The 20,241-nt window shown below is 46.6% G+C and overlaps 1 protein-coding gene across 1 annotated transcript in view; it reads left to right on the top strand.

Moving 5' to 3' along the window:
• Nucleotides 1-6,313: 6,313 nt before the first annotated feature.
• SH3BGR (SH3 domain binding glutamate rich protein) overlaps nt 6,314-20,241 on the top strand; it is a 57,958-nt gene continuing 44,030 nt past the window's right edge. Inside the window, exons 1-2 of the mRNA XM_042954972.1 lie at nt 6,314-6,487; nt 15,364-15,549. Coding sequence (XP_042810906.1) covers nt 6,443-6,487; nt 15,364-15,549 — 231 coding nt within the window. The 5' untranslated portion in view covers nt 6,314-6,442. The remainder of the gene's footprint in view (nt 6,488-15,363; nt 15,550-20,241) is intronic.

Raw genomic sequence — 20,241 nt, 5'->3', positions numbered from 1 at the left:
CTTGGAAACCCGCGCGCGAGGCCTCCTGGGACTGGCTGAGCCGCGGGATCGGGCCGCGGGCGCCGCGAGGTCCGCGCGCTTGCGCACTGCTGAGCGGAGCGTAGAAAAGTCTGCGAAGTAGCCTCTCTCGCCTGCCCACCTGTGCGCCCGGGGCCCTCCACCTTCGCCCTGGCCGCGTCTGGGGCTAGCGAGCCGGTCCCGCGGCGGGCCCGCCGTTCCTTCACGCTCTCGGTCGCGCTCGCCCCTGTACCGGTGTTTTGAATCCGAGTCCCCTGCGCGTATGTGGTTCCCACGCCTGCGCGGTGCGTGGACCCGGAGCTGGGCGCTCCAGGTTGGCTGCAGGCAGGTTGGGAAAGAGTGGACCCTGCCAGGCGGGTGTAGACGCTGGGTTCCCCGGGAAGGGGGTGAGCCCAGGCAGGCGGGCGTGGAGTCATCGTCCCTGTCTGGAAAGGGAGTGGACAGAGACCAGAGAGCTCCTGTCAACCTCTCTTTACAAAGATGGATTTCTACGGTAAAAAGAAAATCGGATCCCCAAATAATGCGTGTTTGTTGTAGAGAATTTAGAACATACCACAAAGTACGAAGAAAAATTTAAAATCACCTAGATGATGGAATTGCAGGTGATTTTTAATGATAACCTAGGAATTTTAAATGACTGCATAGGCAGAGTTAACGAACATTTTTTTTCTTCCCTTTACCCTCATTGTATTAATGGCATGTTTAGTAGCCACGTAATTGAATCTTTGAGGTGTGACAATTAAAGGGAAATCTCACTAAAGTAGCTCTGAGACTGGAGGGGGAAGCCCTTACCACTCAACTCAATTACAGGCTCCAACAGAAGACTGTCCACAGGAAAGAATGATCGATTCCAGCCCCAACAGGGAAGATGTGCACTGCGTCTCCGGCAAGAAATTGGCCACTCCTGCAACTCAGTCAACGAGAATCGGTCCTCACCCTGAACTCTTGCTTTCCTGGATGTACTTTTGAGCCGTTCTCAACTTTTTCCTTCTCCATAAAATACCGTTCCTCTCCTGTTTGTCGGACTTGCCTAAGGTTTTGCCATCGTTCAGACGTCCCAAGTTGCAATTCTCTGTTATTCCCGAATAAACCCATTTGCTGGTAAGATAACTGACAGTTTTATTTTATTTTACTTTATTTTAATGTTTATTTACTTTTTGAGAGAGAGAGACAGAGCGCTTGTGGGGGAGGGGCAGAGAGCGAGGGAGACATAGGACCTGAAGCAGGCTCCAGGCTCTGAGCTGTCCTCCCAGAGCCCAACGCTGGGCTTGAACCTAGGGACCCTGAGAACATGACCTGAGCCGAAGTCGGATGCTTAACCTACTGAGCGACCCAGGCAGCCCCTGACAGTTTTGTTTTTAAGGTTAACAGAGGTCACTCCTGACTCAGAACAAATTCCTACATGTGAAATTGAAGGATCAAAGGGTATGCCCACTTTGAGGCTTTTCAAAGGTGTATGAAAGTTTGCCTTCCAGGCAAATGTCTCCAATCCTTAACCCACGTTGGGGATAATCTTTTTCTAAGTTTATTTATCTGTTTTTAAGTTTATTTATTTTGAGATAGAGAAAGAGTGTGAGCAAGGGAGGGACAGAGAGAGAGGGTCTGAACAGAGCCCGACGTGGGGCTCGAACTCATAAACCATGAAATTGTGACCTGAGCCGAAATCAAGAGTCAGTCGCTTAACTAAATCACCCAGGCGCCCAAGGGGAGAATCTTTTAAATTTAATTTCTTTAAAAAACGTTTGCGCATTTTAAGTTGACACTTTATTTTGATTTTATTCACATCTTTGATTGCTAGGAAGGACACTTTTTTTTTTTCATATTTTTAGTAACCATTTGTACTTACTTTGTGATTTGCCTTTTTCTGCCCTTTGCCCATTTTTCACTTGTGTTCATCTTTGTAGAACTTTTGATGTTCTGTGAAACTCAGGTCTGGCATGCGAAAACTTGGTCTGTGGTATATGTTATAAATATTTCCTCCAGTTTGTCACTTGCTTTTAAATTTTGTTTGCAATGTATTTTGATATTTGTGTAGAGTCAGCTTTATCACATCTTCCCTTTATGGTTTTGGCATTTGGATTTTAAGTAATAGGGGCAGAGGGCATTTCTACACTGACACTGTTTACATCTAGTGTTTTTAGGGGTGGGTGGGGGGCAAGGCTTCCCCTTCAGGTCACCATCCCTTCCTTCTTGTGCTGTTAGAGTGCCCACTCTTAATGTTGGTGGACTGTGTTTCTACAACCTTAGGTGGCGAGTTATTCCTATAAGGTGGGTGGTGGCAGTTTTTGTTGGCGCTGAGTCGGGCAGCAAGCACCTCCAGGAGGACCCGCATCAGACAAGTGTCACCCTAGACTTGACATTCATGGAAAGATGCCTGCTTTATGGCTGCTGGTGCTGCCGAGACAGTAAAAAAAGCGGCAGTTTATTATTACATGACCCTCCCAATGCCGGTACTCAGGACTGGAGGAACCTGAAAGATGGAGGTTCCTCAGAACTTCCTTTCCCATCTGAAGGGTCTCTCCTTTTCTTTGCTAGCTGGTCTCAGTCTATAGCCTTTGTTTCTGCCTTTACATCTGTGTCCACCTGTGTTATGGAAGGGGAGAGACCCCGGGGCAGTGCAAAGCTGAAGAAATGCCTTTTAGTAATTCCGATACATATCGACATATGCCCTTACTTCTCTGTATTAGTTTACTGAGTCTGCTGTAACAAATCACCAAAGACCCGGTGGCTTAAAACAACCACAGTTGTACAGGCGGGAAGTCTGAAATCAAAGTGCCGGCAGAGCCATGCTCTCTCTGAAAGCTCTTGGGGAGAATCCTTTCCTTGCCTCTTTTGGCTCCTGGTGTTCCTTGGCTTGTGACAGTACTACTCCGATCTCTACCCTTGCTTTTACAAGGTGGTTGTTTTTTTTTTTTTTCTCTCGGCGTGTCCCTCCTCTTTTTGTAGGGACATCAGTTACTGGGTTTAGGGCTCACCCTAAATCCGGGATGATTTCATCTCAAGCTCCTCAACCAACTTCATCTGCTAAGATCCTGTTTCTAAATAAGGTCACATTCTGAAGTTTAGGGTGAATGTGAATTTTGGGGGGACGCTATTCAACTCACTTCTGAGCGGTTACTCTGGTAGTCACCGCTGTCATGCTACATCAAATATGCCTTTACAGGGGCACCTGGGTGGCTCAGTCGGCTAAGCATTCGACTTCAGCTCAGGTCATGATCTCACAGTTCATGAGTTCAAGCTCCGCGTTGAGCTCTGTACTGACAGCTCAGAGCCTGGAGCCTGCTTCAGATTCTGTGTCTCCCTCTCTTTCTGCCCTTTTCCAGCTCACACTCTTTCTCTCTCTGTCAAAAATATATAAACATTAAAAAAAATTAGATGAAATCAGTCTTTCATTACGTATGTGTACATTGTACACTTTACATATCTTACAATTTTATCTGTCAATTATACCTCAATGAAGCTGAAGAACATTCTTTTAAAAAATGAGGTCACATCTATAATTGCTGTCATTTCACTTAGTATCAAGGACTTGGGATGTGAAATGATTAGCCTTCTACCTCTTCACTGTAGCATACAGCTTATTGCTGAAGTGGATTTTCTAAGTCAGATTTGTTGAGCTTTATTTTTTTTTTATTAAAATTTTTTTTAATGTTTTTATTTATTTTTTAGAGAGAGAGAGACAGAGAGTACAAGTGGCACTTGAGTAGGGAGGAGCAGAGAGAGAGGGAGAGAGAATCCCAAGCAGGATATGTGCTGTCAGCACAGAGCCAGACTCGGGGCTTGATCCCATGACCTGTGAGATCATGACCTGACCTGAAATCAACAGCTGGACACTTAACCAACTGAGCCACCCAGGCACCCCTTGTTGAGCTTTATCACTTGGGGGGGGGCGGTGTGTGCCTGGGTGGCTCAGTTGGGTGATTTCAGCACAGGGCATATCTCACAGTTCATGAGTTGGAGGCTTGCATCTGGCTCTGCTCTGACAGTGGGGCTCAAACCTACGAACCGTGAGATTGTGACCTTAGCTGAAGTTGGACGCTTAACTGACTGAGCCACCCAGGCACCCCTATCAATTCATTATTAAAAGGATAATTCATAGTGCAAGGAGAGGGCACTAGGAGTTTGAGGGTAGTGTATCAGGAGTTTCTCTGATGTGGTGCAGAGACAGATGGGTTGGGTTTGCGTCTTGGACGTACCATTTCCTGTTCTATCATCCCCAGTTCTCAGTCTTGATCCTTTAAGAAAATTTTTTACTGTTTATTTATTTTTGAGACAGAGAGAGAGCAAGCCAGCGAGCTGGGGAGGGGCAGAGAGAGAGGGAGACACAGAATTGGAAGCAGGCTCCAGGCTCTGAGCTGTCAGCACAGAGCCCGACGTGGGGCTCGAACCCATGAACCACAAGATCATGACCTGAGCTGAAGTCGGATGCTGACTGAACCACCCAGGCGCCCCTCGGTCTTCATCCTTGAGGAGGGAAAGTAGTGGAATCCAGTGCTAGTGTTGTGCAGATTAAGGAAGTGGTCTTTGCGAAACGCTTAGCACAGATGTGGCACGAGGCAAACACCTAAAAACTGTTAGCTCTTATTTCAGGTAGAGTATTTATTTCTCCCTACGGCGCATGGATGGAGGGGGAATGTCATTGTCAGAGGCAGTGTTGCCCTATATGATCAGCAGATGTATATTCTGTACGGCACCTGAGAGTCCAGCTGTAGTTTATGTTACTAATTTACAGAAACATTGAGAAATATGTATAGCTTATTAATCTCTTGTATTTAGAAAAAAAGTAGCATGCTCATGCGGTAGATGTTGAGACTAAAGTGTTGAAAGAATACTTTGATGACAAAAATTGTAAATCTTTTGTAATTTTGAAAATACAGAAAAGAAGAGGAGCAAAAATGATTTATAATCTTAGGTGGCCTTTAAAATAAAATTTACAGGGGCACCTGGTGGCTCAGGCCGTTGAGCTTCCAACTGTTTGTCTCAAGTCATGAGCTCATGGTTTGTGAGTTTGAGCCCAGCATCAGGCTCTGTGCTGATAGTGCAGAATCTGCTTGGAATTCTCTCTCTCCCTCTCTCTCTCTGTTCCCCCCCCCCCCCCACAACTCTCTCTCAAAATAAATAAACTTAAAAATTGAAAAATAAAATTTACAATGCTAATGACTGAAATTTGGGGAACCAGTAAGCATCTTTACCAAGGGCCTAATTTGGGAAGTAAACTTTGAGAAGTGAAGCTCTGAGTTAAAAGGTAGTGGTTTAAATCATTCATTCTGATGTAAATGAGTTTGATCTCCATTACAGGGATGGGGCGACCTTTTTCATCAAAGGCACCTATCCAAGGGGGTGGGACTAGACCTCCAGGCCCCTGGGACTCTGGAAAAGGGGGCGGGTAGAGAAGGCCCACAGATCCCTCCCTGCTCCAGTATGCCAGTAACACTTCCTCCGGGGGTAGCAGGGATTTAAGAGAAAAAAAAAAAAGAATGAGAAAGGAAAGAGAGACTCCGTTATCTAAAAGGAGTACATAAAACTGATGCTTTTTGTCTATGTCCTTGATCTTGATTTTGAAACGCACGATAAACATTGGGCAGTAGCATTTGGGCTTTTTACTCGATTTTTAAGTCCTCTAACTTTTAACACCATTCAAATGGTCTGCATAAATCAGATGGACAGAGACTGCGACATTTATTTTCTCCCAACGCCTCTGCAATAGTTAAGACAATATGCTTGTTGAGCTCATCCGTGCTGACAGCCCGCCTCCGTCGCCCTGCCTCGTCTGGGATATCAGTGAAACCTTACCCGTCTGCGGCCTGTCAGCCTCGGTTCTTTAGGAGGAACAGGTGGTAAAGGGAGAAAACTGTCAACGGGCCACGCATAAAGGAATCTATTGTAGGAGAGTTGGCCGAAGTGTTTTCATCGGCCGGGAAACTCGAAAGTCGGGAAGCCTGTGTTTATTTCAAGGCCCCTCGCTGTTCGTTTGCCAAAAGCCTCGCGAACACGGCGTCCGCGGGGACGGAGCTGGCGTCTTCTGGGCTTTTCCAGCGCCCCGCGCCGCCACCCGCGCCCACCTCCCTCCGCCCTCCCGCCGGCCGGCCTCTGTCTGCGAGCCGCCGTCTGATTGGTGCGCGGCGCAGCCTTGCCTTTTAGGGGCTGTTGTCGGGCGTTCAAAGTCAGTGGCTGCTTTTACCGACCAATCACGTATTTGCCTGGCAGAGGCCCACCGCTCCCGGGCCAATGGCGGGGAAGCCCACGCCGCCGGCGCCGCGCGGGGCAGGCGCGGAGCTTAAGTTGCGGCGGGAGGCGCAGGGGCTCAGACCGCGCTGGGCGGCCGCCAGCTCGCACCTGGCACCTGCTGCCTGCTCGGCCCGGCTAGCGCCGCGTCCCCTCCCGGGGGTGTGTGTTGGGGGGAGCCCTCTTTCCGACTGTCAAAATGGTTATCAAAGTGTTTGTTGCCACATCTTCTGGGTCCATAGCGGTAGGTGTCTGATGGAACTCGTGGGGCTTTCTTCCTTATCGTATTTTCAGAGGAGCTCAGACTGGGGAGTAGAAGCAGCGGGTCCGGCCCAGCGTTGGCCTTAAGATTCTTTTTGGAGGAGTGTGTGAGTAAGCCGTGGCCCTGCAGTAAGCCTGCGTGCCTTTGCTTTCTGCGTTCGTTTTAACCGTGTTGGAGGAATGTGTAAAATGAGTGATCCAGGCGAGCTGGGTGTGAAAGGGGATTCCAGGAAGGGGGCGTGTTTGATGCTAGAATTTTTAACATGTGATTTGTGTCGTGTTGTGTCGCATAGATTATAGAATCAGAGGCTATTTATTTATTTATTTATTGGTGGAGTATTTCTGCCAATCATTCTGTAAGACCTAAGACTAAAGTTGCAGACAAATGATATTTGGTGGGTGTGCTGAACCCCATTTGGAGGGTGTGCTGAACCCCATTCCTAAAATGACTCCTGGGTGTCATTACAGTTGACCCTTGAACAATGCAGGGGTTAGGGGCACCGACACCCGCGCAGTGGAAAATCCCTGTATAACTTTTGACTCCCCAAAACTTGACTAATGGCCTCCTGTGGACCACAAGGCTTACTGACAACATAAACAGTCGGTTAACACATGGTTTTGTATGTTATGTGTAATATATACTGTATCCTTACAATAAGTAAGCTAAAGAAAGGAAAAAGTTATTAAGAAAATCATAAGGAAGAGAAAATATATTTATAGGGCTTTCTGTATTTATAAGAAAAAGAATCCACCTATAGGTGGACTGGTGCGGTTTAAACTTGTGTTGTTCAAGGGTCATCTGTACCTGAGCGTGCGATGTGACCAAACCGAAAGTGTAAAGTTAGCATGTGTAATAGTATTATTTGAGGAAAATGATGTCACAGTGACAAGAGCAAATATCTCTAAGGCGACAGTTTTAAATGCTCTAGGAATTCAAACAGACCAAAAATAGGTACGAAGAGCTGACCCCCCTAACACTGTCTGATTTCCCTGGGACCAGGCTTAGAGTCACCCCTCCAGTTCCAGCCTTCATTCTGTGCAGGAGAGACCTGCCTGAAGTTGCAGGGGTAACACGGGGAGCCATTTGTCCTTGGCAGTGATCCACGCTTTGCTTTTAGGCTTGAACCTGAGGTGTCTATCAGTCTGAGAGTGAAAGTTCCATGAGCATTTGAGCATTTAGGGGGCTACGGGGAGGAAGCTGAGGGTTGGACACCAGCAAGGGGGCAGTTTCCTTTTATATCTAGTTCCTGGGCCATCTTGCTGCTTGGATTTCACTCAGCCAGGATGATACCCTAGGCCAGCCACTGGCCGGGAACAGCCCCAATGCTGGCTCTTGAACGCCCCCACCCACAGCCCTGAAAGTTCGCGCAGTTTCTAGAGGGCAAGAAGAAAACAAGAGCGATGAGCCTGTGTGTCCCTCTGGGCACAGCGCATCAGCGACTGCTTAGTATCTCTGCAAAACATCTTTTAACAGAAACAGAGGAGGGAACATTCCAGTTGTGAAACTGCAAAGTCTTTTGTGGCCGTTGACGACCTCAGAAACTTTGAGTTGGTCCACAAAGAGCACAGTTTTGGATTACTAGACAAAACGTGATTTTTAATGAAGGAAACAGCTTTAGTGGGCTCTCAATATGCTGTTGACGCTCATTGCGGGCAACTTTTACCCCTGCCCTGCCAATCTCCTCTTGTTCCGTGCCCTGTGCATCCTTCCAGAGACAGCGAACAAACTCGTGGACGTCTTAGGATTATTTGATGTCTTACAGTCTTGAAGTTTGGGCACATGACTGAGTTAGCCTCCGAGGATCTGGAGGGGCACCGTTCATTCGAGGGTCTCGGAAAAGCCACGTTAATGCTGGTTCCCTAAGCAAATGTTTCGTTGCCGCTTGGAAGTGTTTGACCTTGGGGAAGTTATCTCACCTTGCTAAGCCTCAATTTCCTTATCTGTAAAATGAGGATAAGAATAGTACTCATCTCATTGGCGTCCTCTTGAGGATTTAGGAAAGAAGGCATGGAGTGCCCTGTATGGTGTCAAATGCTCAGTCAGTGCTTCATACATATTACAATTATTAGTTAACTTTATAATTATTACATATGGCTACTTAATATAATTATAACTATTATATCATATATATTATATACTATAATCGTTGGCTAATGTTAGTCAATATTAATCAATATTGTAGTTGCTGTAATTATTAGTTAATATTAGTACATGTGAGTCTGTGATGATGATGTTTCAGAAGAATTGTCCCAAGACACTTAAGTGGAAAGACTTTTGTCTGATCCTGAAGGATGAGAACGGATTATTCCCATGGTATCAGTGCTACTGATTTTTCCTGGGTGGGGGGGGGATTTTATCCAGAAGCTTCTCGGCAGGGGAACCCCAGAGCGACTGCCAGCACCGATGCTGTGTACGTGGTGGTGGTCATTCTGCGAAACCTTTACTACTTATTTCTTCACTCTCTTTACTTTTAAAAATGGGTTCTTGCCTGCAACTTTGTTGATGAGGGCATGTGATTTCTGTTGGATGAACACAATTAATGAAAAAGGAAAAAACAGAGGCACTTGGGTGGCTCAGTCAGTTAAGCGTCTGACTTCAGCTCAGGGCATGATCTTGAGGTTCGTGAGTTTGAGCCCCACGTCCGGCTCTGTGCTGACAGCCCAGAGCCTGGAGCCTGCTTCGGATTCTTTGTCTCCCTTTCTGTCTCTCAAAAATAAATAAACATTAAAAATTTTTTTTTTTAGAAAAAGTAACGGGGTGCCTGGATGGCTCAGTCAGTTAAGCGTCAGACTTCGACTCAGGTCATGATCTCACGGTTTGTGAGTTCAGGCCCCACGTCGGGCTCTGTGCTGACAGCTCAGAGCCTGGAGCCTGCTTGGGATTCTGTGTCTCCCTCTCTGTCTGCCCCTTCCCTGTTCAGTCTCTGTCTATGTGTCTCTCAAAAATAAATTTTAAAAATGTTAGGGGCGCCTGGGTGGCTCAGTCGGTTGGGTGACCGACTTCGGCTCAGGTCATGATCTCGCGGTCCGTGAGTTCGAGCCCTGCATCGGGCTCTGTGCTGACAGCTCAGAGCCTGGAGCCTGCTTCACATTCTGTGTCTCCCTCTCTCTCTGACCTTCCCCCATTCATGCTCTGTCTCTCTCTGTCTCTAAAATGAATAAACGTTAAAAAAATAAAAAAAAATAATGTTAAAAAATTAAAAAAAAAGAAAAAGTAAAAAACAAATTGCAATCTCTTTATGAGGGCTTATGCATATGCAGCTGTGTGTCACATCTCTGAACAGTTGATCACAAAGCACTGTCACATTTTTCTGCTTTACAGAGGAATGTGGGTGAAGAGACCCTGGTAGCAGGAGCAGATCTGTGTCTTCCTGAAGGCCAGTGCCACAGTGGGCTGAGGGGACAAGGGGAGGGAAGACGGTTCTCACTGTTTGCAAGCTGCACAGCCCCTGGAAACTTGATCTTTAAACAAATTATTTTTCGTTAATTTTTTTTAATGTATATTTATATTTGAGAGAGAGAGAGACAGGGCATGAGCAGGTGAGGGGCAGAGAGATGGACACAGAATCTGAAGCAGGCTCCAAGCTGGGAGCTGACAGCACAGAGCCTGACATAGGGCTCGAACTCATGGACCATGATATCATGACCTGAGTCAAAGTTGGACGCTCAACCGACTGAGCCACCCAGGTGGCCCGTTTTTAATTTTTAAAAATGTTCTTATTTATTTTTGAGAAAGAGAGAGAGAGAACACATGCAGGGGAGGGGCAGAGAGAGAGACGGAGACACAGAATCTGAAGCAGGCTCCAGGGTGAGCTGTCAGCACAGAGCCTGAAGTGGGGCTCGAACTCGTGAATTGTGAGATCATGATCTGAGCCAAAGTTGGATGCTCAACTGACTGAGCCACCCAGGTGGCCCTGGAACCTTGATCTTTAAGGACAGACCGTAATGGTGGCTCCTGGCTTTCTCGAGCCTTTCTCCAGTCTTGATTGAGTGTAAATATGATGGGGAAAAATCTTGGCTCTTGGATGAGATGGATCTGGGTGTAAATCTTGGAAAACTCCTTAATTCACCGGTAATTCAGCTTTGTAATTTTAAAATGGTGATGGAGGGGGGGGTGGTGCCTGGGTGGCTTAGTCAGTTAAGCATCTTACTCTTGGTTTCGGCTCAGGTTATGATCTCAGGTTTGTGAGTTTGAGCCCCACATCTGGCTCTGTGCTGACAGTGTAGAGCCTGCTTGGGATTCTCTCTCTCTTTCTCTCTCTCTCTCTCTGCCCCTCCCCTGCTTGCTCTCTCTGTCTCTCAATAAATAAATAAACTTTAAAAAAAATTTAAAAAAAAGGTGATCAGAGTACTTAGCCTGGCCTGGTCATCGGGATGAGTCAGTGAGGTAACAACGTGCCGGGTGCCTGACCATGCAGGCTCTCACCTTGTGCAAAATGCTCGTCCACACACCGTGTTCCCTGGTTCTCACCAGAGCCTGGGGTGGGGCTGGGGTGGCGCTTAAACATTTTGCAGCCTTAGAGTGGATCCCCTCAGGAGGCTGACAGCAGCCTTCTGAGCCAGGAGGGAAATGCAGGTCGCCTCCCCCAAATGCAGTGTGCTTTTCACTAAGTGCAATGGCCTCAGTTAGAAAAGCTCCTAACTGTACAAGACAATAAAAGGGAGGTGCCAGGCAAGTGGCTCAGTGATCCCTCTGACACATTACAGTAACCAACAGTGGCCGGTGACTTCAGGAAAACAACACTTTCTTTCTCTCTCTCTCTCTCTCTCTCTCTCCCTCTCTCTCTCTCTCTTTTTTTTAAGAGTTTTAAAAAAAGTTTATTTTTGAGACAGAGAGAGAGACAGAGTGTGAGCAGGGGAGGAGCAGAGAGAGAGGGAGACACAGAATCCAAGGCAGGTTCCAGACTGAGCTGTCTGCACAGAGCCTGATGCGGGGCTTGAACTCACAAACTGTGAGATCATGACCTGAGCCGAAGTCGGATGCTTAACCCACTGAGCCCCCCAGGTGCCCCAAAAACAACACTTTCTTATGAGTGAATGTAACAGGATGGGAAAGCAGAGATCTCTGAGCCTCGGCTGACGTCCCAAAGGCTCCAAATGACCCAGACCCCAGGGACCCCCAGGTCCTTCACAGGGGCTACCTAGAAAGAGGCTGCAGCCTGCGGGGCTGGCACCGGCCAGGGTGCCATGGAGGGAAGAGAAGGGGCAGGAGGTGGGGAGGGGAGGGTGTCTGTGGTGGGAACCACTGGGTGCCGTGCCCGCACCTTCCCCCGGGGACCATAAAGGGAGGTGCCCCCTGGGAGCTGATGGCGCTCGGGGGGCAGCTCGGGAGGCCGTGTAAAGAAGAGTGAGCACTTTTTGCCTGTGAGGGTCCGGTGGGGATCCTTGAATAGATATCCACCAGGAGGGAGGACTGTGGGGGAGAGGGCCCCCACTCAGGGTGCAGATTTTTTTCCTCTCTGTTTTGGGGGGCAAGGGGCTGGGAGATAGCACTTAAGACAGTATCATGCACCCATCAGTCCGTTAAGTTCCTGTACATGCAGTTGTTTGTCTGGCAAGAAATAACGGGTCTTCCCCTCCCTGGTTCTCTCGCCCTCTTTGACCTTCTAACAGAAGAAACACAAGTCAGGGCTTGGGCAAGGGTCCCCAAGGCACCCTTGGGGAAGGGTTTTTCATCTATTCAGAAATCAGGGAGTAAGATGAAATCCTTCTTGCATTTCACCTCAAGTCCTGACGCATGATTAATAGAGATGGAAATAATGTTGGCGAGGTGGCCGTGGACCTCGGCCAGGCTGGTCCGGGCTCCCGGGAGGGTATCTGAGAAGGAAGGAAGACGGGGCTTTGGACAGAATGAAGGATGTTGCCTTCTGACTATTTAATTACAAGCAAACCTGCCTAAAATGAAGATGTCTCCTCTCTTCAAGCCGCAGAGTTATCTCTGGAAATAGCTTAAGGAATAAGCAATTTATAGAGTGGCACGGATAATTATGGACAGGTTGGAAAGTATGTATAGGAGACATGATTAATTAACGTAGTAATTTAGTCCAACAACCTGTCATCAGGTCTGATGGGATTTTTGTCATATTCAGAGATTCAGCTGTGAGGCTGTGGCGTTGGGAGCACGGTTTCTGTGCGGAGGAACGGAAGGTCCAAGGGCCCAGTTGGGGGAGGACACGTGGGTGTAGAAATCCGAGCCTTTCCTTTGCTTCCGATAGATGTGACACTCAGGAATGTCCCAGCATGTGTGTGCCGGGAGCCTGAGGGACATTCCAGCACCCCACACCTTTCTGTGTGACTTTTATTTTTTTATTTTGGTCCATGCTTGCCCCAAACTGAGTCTTTCTGATTAAGTGTTGTATTGTAGCTAACAGCAGCCTTCAATTTAGTGATCTCATGCTTTTAGACCCATTATCTTTGTTACGTTGGTAGAACAAATGTTAATGAAAAAGTAAATGTGTGATGACCACTTATATATATGGGTATACACATAACATATATACAATCTTATGTATAATTTATATTTACTTGTAAGGAATTTACAAATTATATTCATTTATGTTATATTTTTAATTAATATGCAATCAGATCACCACCAAAATGATATGATACAGAATTTCATTTGGGTGGTGATTTGCTTCCCGGGCTTAAGCATCCATACGTGCCTTCTTTTTCCTTATATTAAGAGAGAAACACTCTACACACAAGTCATTGAAAGATTCATTTATTTTGGGAAAAATGAACAAAATAATTTTTGGGAGGGCACCTGGGTGGGTCAGTTGGTTAAGCCTCTGACTCTTGATCTCAGCTCAGGTCTTGATCTCAAGGTCATGAGTTCAAGTCCCATGTTGGGCTTCATACTGGGCATGGAGCCTACTTAAAATAACAATAATAATAATAATAACAATTTTTTGTATACATATCTCTGGAAGGAATTAGGTTTGACCCAAAGAGGGATGGGCATGGGCCTTTTATATCATTTTTTGGGGATTCTCAAATTCTAGTATCTCTACTGATAAACGAGTTACACAAGAATAACAAGGGGGAGCCTGTAAAATATGTACATGTATACATATAAAATATGTGTATATATTTCAGAGAGAGAGAGCATGAGCAAGGGAGAGGGGCAGAAGGAGAGAGAGAGAGAGAATCTTTTTTTTATGTTTATTTATTTTTGAGAGTGAGACACACAGAGTGCAAGCAGGGGAGGGCCAGAGAGAGACAGAGACAGAATCTGAAACAGGCTCTAGGCTCTGAGCTGTCAGCGCAGAGCCCGACACGGGGCTCGAACTCATGAACCACAAGATCGTGACCTAAACTGAAGTCAGACACTTAACCGACTGAGCCACCCAGGTGCCCCGGGAAGGAGACAGAATCTTAAGCAGACTCCATGCTCAGTGCTGAGCCCGACGAAGGACTCGCTCCCATGACCCTGGGATCATGACCTGAGCCAAATTCAAGAGTCTGATGCTCAACCAGCTGAGTCACCGAGGCATCCCTTTTTTTTAAATAAAATATTTTTCATGACTTGTTTTGATATGAGACAACATTCTATGCAGAGAACTTAAAAAATTGAGATATTAGGGGCACCTGGGTGGCTCATTTGGTTAAGTGTCTGACTCTTGATTTGAGCTCAGGGTTGTGAGTTCAAGCCCCACCTGGGGCTCCATGCCCAGGGTAGAGCCTACTAACAAAATGATAAGATACTAGGTATTTTCGTGTCAAAGAAAACATTTAAAATTTTACTCATATTTTTAAGAAATGACTTATTTTGCTTTATTTTGCTGATCATCTACAGCGTGTTCGCTGTCTAGGATGTACAAATGGGTTGTTATTTGCATTTTTTTTTTCACCCAGATAAGCAGCGTACGGATCTGTTACGCGAAGAACTCGGTGTGATGTCTTGTGCCAAGGACAGTGGATAAATCAGTGTTGACTGATGGTTCGGTTGACCACTCTGGGCCTCTTTCTCAGAGGCTCTTAAGGGGAGGCCACGGGGTCTGTGCAGGAAAGGGGCGTCGTGCATTTGGGGAGTGAATGCTTTGAAGAGAGAGAGTGGCTGTGGTTGTCTCTGGGGATGGAGGTCTGAGTTGTGGAAAGGCCCAGCGTCCTGAGAAATGGGGGCTAGGAGACGAGAGCTCTGGGTAGGGAGAAGGGCGCCAAGAGCTGTGTCTCAGGCGAAGCTGGCGCCCGCTCCCCATGTGAGCGGAAAGGAGAAAGCCGAGAGAGACCAGGGTTCTCTGCCTGTGTTGCGCTTTGCGAGCTGGGAGACACAGCCACTGGCTTTTTCTGTCTTTTCCTCTGTTCTTTCCCCTTTCAGTCCTCTCCACGTGGGCTTTCCAATCTCCTGTCCTGTTTCGAAAGCCGCTTTTGTTCAATGTGACTCACGTGCCCGTTTTCATAACTGTGAGGGAAGTGCTTTTTAGTTGGGTGTGCTTGGTATTTACGTTTCATAGCGAATTCTCTTTTGTCTCTTTTCTTCCTTCTCTTCTCCCACCCCCCCCCCTTTTTCTTCATAACCAATTCTTATTATTATTATTTTTTTTTGGCGTGAAAGCTTAGCAGAGAATGAAAAGTACGTCAAAGACCTCAAATAAAACCTAGGACGAGGGCATCTCTATTCTTATTCGGTTGATTATACCATGATTGAAACATTGGTGAGATTACAATTTTAGAATTTAAATAATCACTCTGTTGATCCTTTATAATGAAGAGGTGTGATTTCGTTGTCTACCTTGTTTCAATAATAGCGAGATTATTTGTGTTGCATGGTATAGTTGGAGAAAAGATTTCTGTAAATCTAAGCAAGACATTACAAAATAAAGCCAGTTGAATCGTAATCTTTCTCTGCTCTTGACTCAGATTAGGAAAAAGCAGCAAGAAGTAGTGGGCTTTTTGGAAGCTAATAAGATCGACTTTAAGGAATTGGACATTGCTGGAGACGAAGACAACAGGAAGTGGATGAGGGAGAATGTTCCTGGAGAGAAGAAACCTCAAAACGGGATCCCTTTGCCTCCCCAGATCTTCAATGAAGAGCAGTATTGTGGGGTGAGTGTTTGATTTCTTGGGAAGTTCTCTTGCGTGAGTGTTTACCAGAAATGGTTTAAACAGATTAATTTGGAGGCAGAATTTGAACTTGTTGACAGTTTCAGGACATGATCTATTTCTCCCAGTACCCAGACGGTGGATCCATTGTGAGTAGTCAGTGCATGAGATTTACAAAAGGAGAGAAACAATAAAATGATGATTTGGAAGTTCCTGGGATTATTTTGGGTTCCTTATTTTGCTGTGAAGAATTAGCTCACTTGTTCAAATAAAGTGTGCATTTTGTTGGAAAGGGATTCTTTTTTTTAACATATTTTTTATTAAAACATTTTCTGTATTTTAGAGAGAGAGAGCATGTGTGTGCATGAGCAGGGGAGGGAAGGAGGGGCAGAGAGGGAGAGAGAGAATCCCAAGCAGGCTCCACGCTCAGTGTAGGGTGTGACTGGGGGCTCGATCTCACAACACTGGGATCATAACCTGAGCTGAAATCAAGAGTCAGACACTAAACCGACTGAGCCACCTAGGTGCCCCTGTTGGAAAGGAATTCTGACCAGTCTTGCAAGGTACCCATCCATGAACCCAGGCAGACACAGGTAGGCTTTCACTTTACAAAAAACATTTTTTTTAATGTTTATTTTAGAGAGAGAGAGAGAGAGAAAGACAGAGTGCGAGCAGAAGAAGGGCAGAGAGAAAGAGAGACACAGAATCCAAAGCAGACTCCAGGCTCCAAGCTGTCAGCACAGAGCCCATGTGGGGCTGGAACCCATGAACCGCGAGATCATGACCTGAGCCGAAGTGGGATGCTTAATTGACTGAGCCACCCAGGCGCCCCGGCTTTCTTTCACTTTTATAAAAATGATTTGCAGGGTCACCTGGGTGGCTCATTCGGTTAAGCATCCGACTCTTGATTTGGGCTCATCCTGATCTCACGGTGGTTAGATTGAGCCCCGTGTCAGGCTCAGCACTGAGTGTGGAGCCATTTTAGGATTCTCTCTCTCCCTCTCCCTCTGCCCTTCCCCTGCTTGCGTTCTCTAAAAAAAAAAAAATGATTTTCAGAAGTCGGGTTTTCATACAGATACCTTAAATTTGTTTAAATGTATCTAGATTGTTTAAAAACTGTCCTGAACACTTTAATTATAACAGCAATTTTATTTTATACATTTAATAGTTCACTTCCCCAGAAAATCACTTTTTCCTCAGAGTTTTTTCCACAGTTCTGCTTTGTAAATCAAATTGTTGAAAAGAAACATTTAAAAACTCAAAGAGCTTTAGAACATGAGCACTGGAAGCTGGCTGGGGGTCATCTGAGCCTTCTAGGTCATTTTTCAGATGCCTCCATCAGGGCTCCGGAGGGTGGAGGGAGCTGGTCAGTGTTGTGTTGTTCCTGAAGGCTGGAGCCACCTGTAGGAATCTTGACTTCCCTCTTTTCTTGCACGCAAAATGGCTGGTTCTTTCGATTAGCTCCTCTTGATTCTGTGTCTCATCTGAAGCTGGCATGGTCCAATCAAAGCCTGAAGGCCAAGGCCTGTGGCTGCCTGTTTTAGTAAATACAGTGTTATTGGAACACGTCCACACTAGTTCAGTGACCCATCACCTGTGGCTGATTTTGCATAATGGGAGAGCTGAGTAGTTGCCGCAGAGACCATATGATTCACAAAGCCAGAAGTATTTAGTATCTGCCCATTTACAGAAAAGCTTTGGGGGCCTGCCTCCGACGTGAAGCACCGACTTGTTTGGTTATTGGAGGTTTGTATTCGTTTCATAAGGTTGATGTAACAAAACACCACAAACATGGTGGCTGTTGTGAGCTGTCTGTGCCCTCCCCAAATTCATAGGTTGAAGCTCTAACCTCCATGGTGAGGGTATTTGGAGATGAGGCCTTTGGGAAGTATCAGCTGAGATGAGGTCATGCAGGGAGGGGGCGCTTTGTGACGCAATTAATGTCCGAAGAGGAAGAGAGAGAGAGAGAGAGAGAGATCCCTCTCTCTCCACCATGTGAGCACACGGCCAGAGGCAGCTGTCTGCAAGCCAGAAGCCAGCCATCCTGGCACTCTGGTCTCGGGAGTCCAGCCCCCAGAGCTGTGAGATGAGACATTTCTGTCATTTAAGCCCCTCAGTCTGTGGCATTTTGTTATGCAATCCAAGCTGACTACTTCGGTGCTTTAAAATAACAGAAATGTACTCTCGCACAGTTCTGGAGGTCAGAGGTCTGAAGGCAAGGCGTCAGTAGCATTGGTTTCTTCTGGAGGCTACAAGGGAGGATCTGTTCCATGCCTTTCTCCTAGCTTCTGGTGCTTGCCAGCAACCCTTGGTGTTCCCCGGCTCGAAGATATCTCTCTCCGATCTCTGTCTCCATCTCTCCTTGTGTTCTCCTGGTCTCTCTGTCTTCACTTGGCTTCTTTAAGGACAACAGTCATTGGAATAGGGCTCACCCCACTCCAGTATAGCCTCTTGTAACTAATCACATCTGTAAATATCCTATTTCTGAATAAGGTCACTTTCTCAGGTTCTGGGTGGACAGGGATTTGTGGGGAACAGCACAGGGCTATATGGATTTGTATGGCTGTGTTAGCATCTTCAGAGGCTTAGCTCAGTCCTGTGGGTGGGGGGGTGTTTTCAAACAGTCTGAATGTGGCAAACTCTTCTTTAAGAGAATGTATAGTCCAGCCCAGGCCTCCTGTGGGTTTAAGCTGGGGCTTCCCAGGATGTAGAATGGAGTTCCTATGTGAGGAAGGGTCCTCCCCTCCACCTCTCATTCTTGCCTTCCCCTGCCGCTCCCCACCTCCTGACATCCCTGCATCCTGACCCATATTTCTAAGGCTTGGGGCTCTTTGTTTTTTAAAAAATGTTTATTTATTTATTTTGAGAAAGAGAGAGAGAGTGTGTGTGTGTGTGTGTGTGTGAGCAACCAGAGGGGAGGAGCAGAGAGAGAGAGGGAAAGAGAGAATCCCAAGCAGGCTCCATGCCGCCAGCACAGAGCCCGGCTTGGGGTTCGAACTCACAAACCATGAGATCATGACCTGAGCTGAAACCAAGAGTCGGACGCTTAGCCAACTGAGCCACCCAGGTGTCCCATAAGACTTGGGGCTCTTATTGGATGAGGAAAGGAATAGTGGTGGTGGGCAATTTTAATTTTATTTTTTATAACTTTTTTTAATAATTGAAAAATCAATACATGTGCACACTGAAAACTTTAAATGGTTCAGGGGCGCCTGGGTGGCTCCGTGGGTTAAGCATCCGACTTCGGCTCAGGTCATGATCTCACGGTCTGTGGGTTCGAGCCCCGCGTCGGGCTCTGTGCTGACAGCTCAGAGCCTGGAGCCTGTTTCAGATTCTGTGTCTCCCTCTTTCTCCGACCCTCCCCTGTTCATGCTCTCTCTCTGTCTCAAAAATAAATAAATGTTAACAAAAAATTTAAATGGTTCAAAAGTTGCCTCTGGTAAAAATTATTCTGCCTCCCATGTCAGACCCCTGTGATTCTAGTTCCTTCCCCGAGGTGGCTGGTTTCACGGACCTGTGATCTGGGAAGTCACCCAGGCCCCACACTTAAGAGAGCTCTCTGTTTGGTTCAACACTCTGCTATTGCTGTCTTGAATTTTTTTTAAATGTTTATTTATTTTTGAGAGAGAGAGAGAGAGAGAGAGCGCACATGCAAAAGCGGAAGAGGGGCAGAAAGAGAGAGACAGAGAATCCCAAGCAGGCTCCACGAAGTGAGTGCAGAGCCTGATGCTGGCCTGGAACTTGAACCCTGAGATCATGACTTGGACACTTAACCAAGTGAGCCACCCAGGCACCCTCTGCTGTCGCTGTCTTGAAATCCGCAACGTTGTTTTTTTTTTTTTTAATTATTTATTTTTGAGACAGAGAGAGACAGAGCATGAGCAGGGGAGGGGCAGAGAGAGGGAGACACAGAATCTGAAGCAGGCTCCGGGCTCTGAGCTGTCAGCACAGAGCCTGACACGGGGCTCAAACTCACAGACTGTGAGATCATGATCTGAGCTGAAGTCGGACACTTAACCGACTGAGCCACCCAGGCACCCCGACACAACGGGTTTTGAACAAGGGACCCGGGTTTCATTTTTGCATGGGGTCCCTGCAAATTACATAGAGGGTCCTGTTCTGGCAAACAAATGTTGGCAATTTCTAGTTTGACCTTCCAGAAATTTTCTGTGTATATTTATAATATACGTGACATATATATTTTATAGATACCTGTAATATCTATGATACAGGATACATTATACAGCTATATATTGGTATATTGTATATCCCTTAAAAATAGGAGTGTGCTATAACACTTGGGTTTTTTCAGTCCATAACCGTATCTCAGAGACCCCTGAGCTGCACAAGCTCCTTACTTTAATGGCTGCCAAATGTTCCATTGTATATGACATCATTTATCGACACAGCCCTCTAGTGGGGAATATTCAGGAAACATTCAGCACACGGACAATGCTGCAGGAAATCTTTTTTGTAAAAATTTTGTTATGTTTTTTGAGAGAGAGAGAGTGCGAGTAGGGGAGGGGCAGAGAGAGAGAGGGAGAGAGAGAATCCCAAGCAGGCTCCACGCTGTCAGCGCAGAGCCCGATATGGCACTTGAACCCAGGAACCATGAGAGCATGACCTGAGCCAAAATCAGGAGTCGGACGCTTAACTGACTGAACCACCCAGGTGCCCCCAGGAAATCTTTTGATA

The sequence above is a fragment of the Panthera leo genome, chromosome C2 (assembly GCF_018350215.1).
Source record: "Panthera leo isolate Ple1 chromosome C2, P.leo_Ple1_pat1.1, whole genome shotgun sequence".
Classification (NCBI taxonomy): Eukaryota; Metazoa; Chordata; class Mammalia; order Carnivora; family Felidae; genus Panthera; species Panthera leo.
The sequence above is the reverse complement of the archived record's forward strand: the minus strand, read 5'-3'. Positions and strand labels throughout refer to the sequence as shown.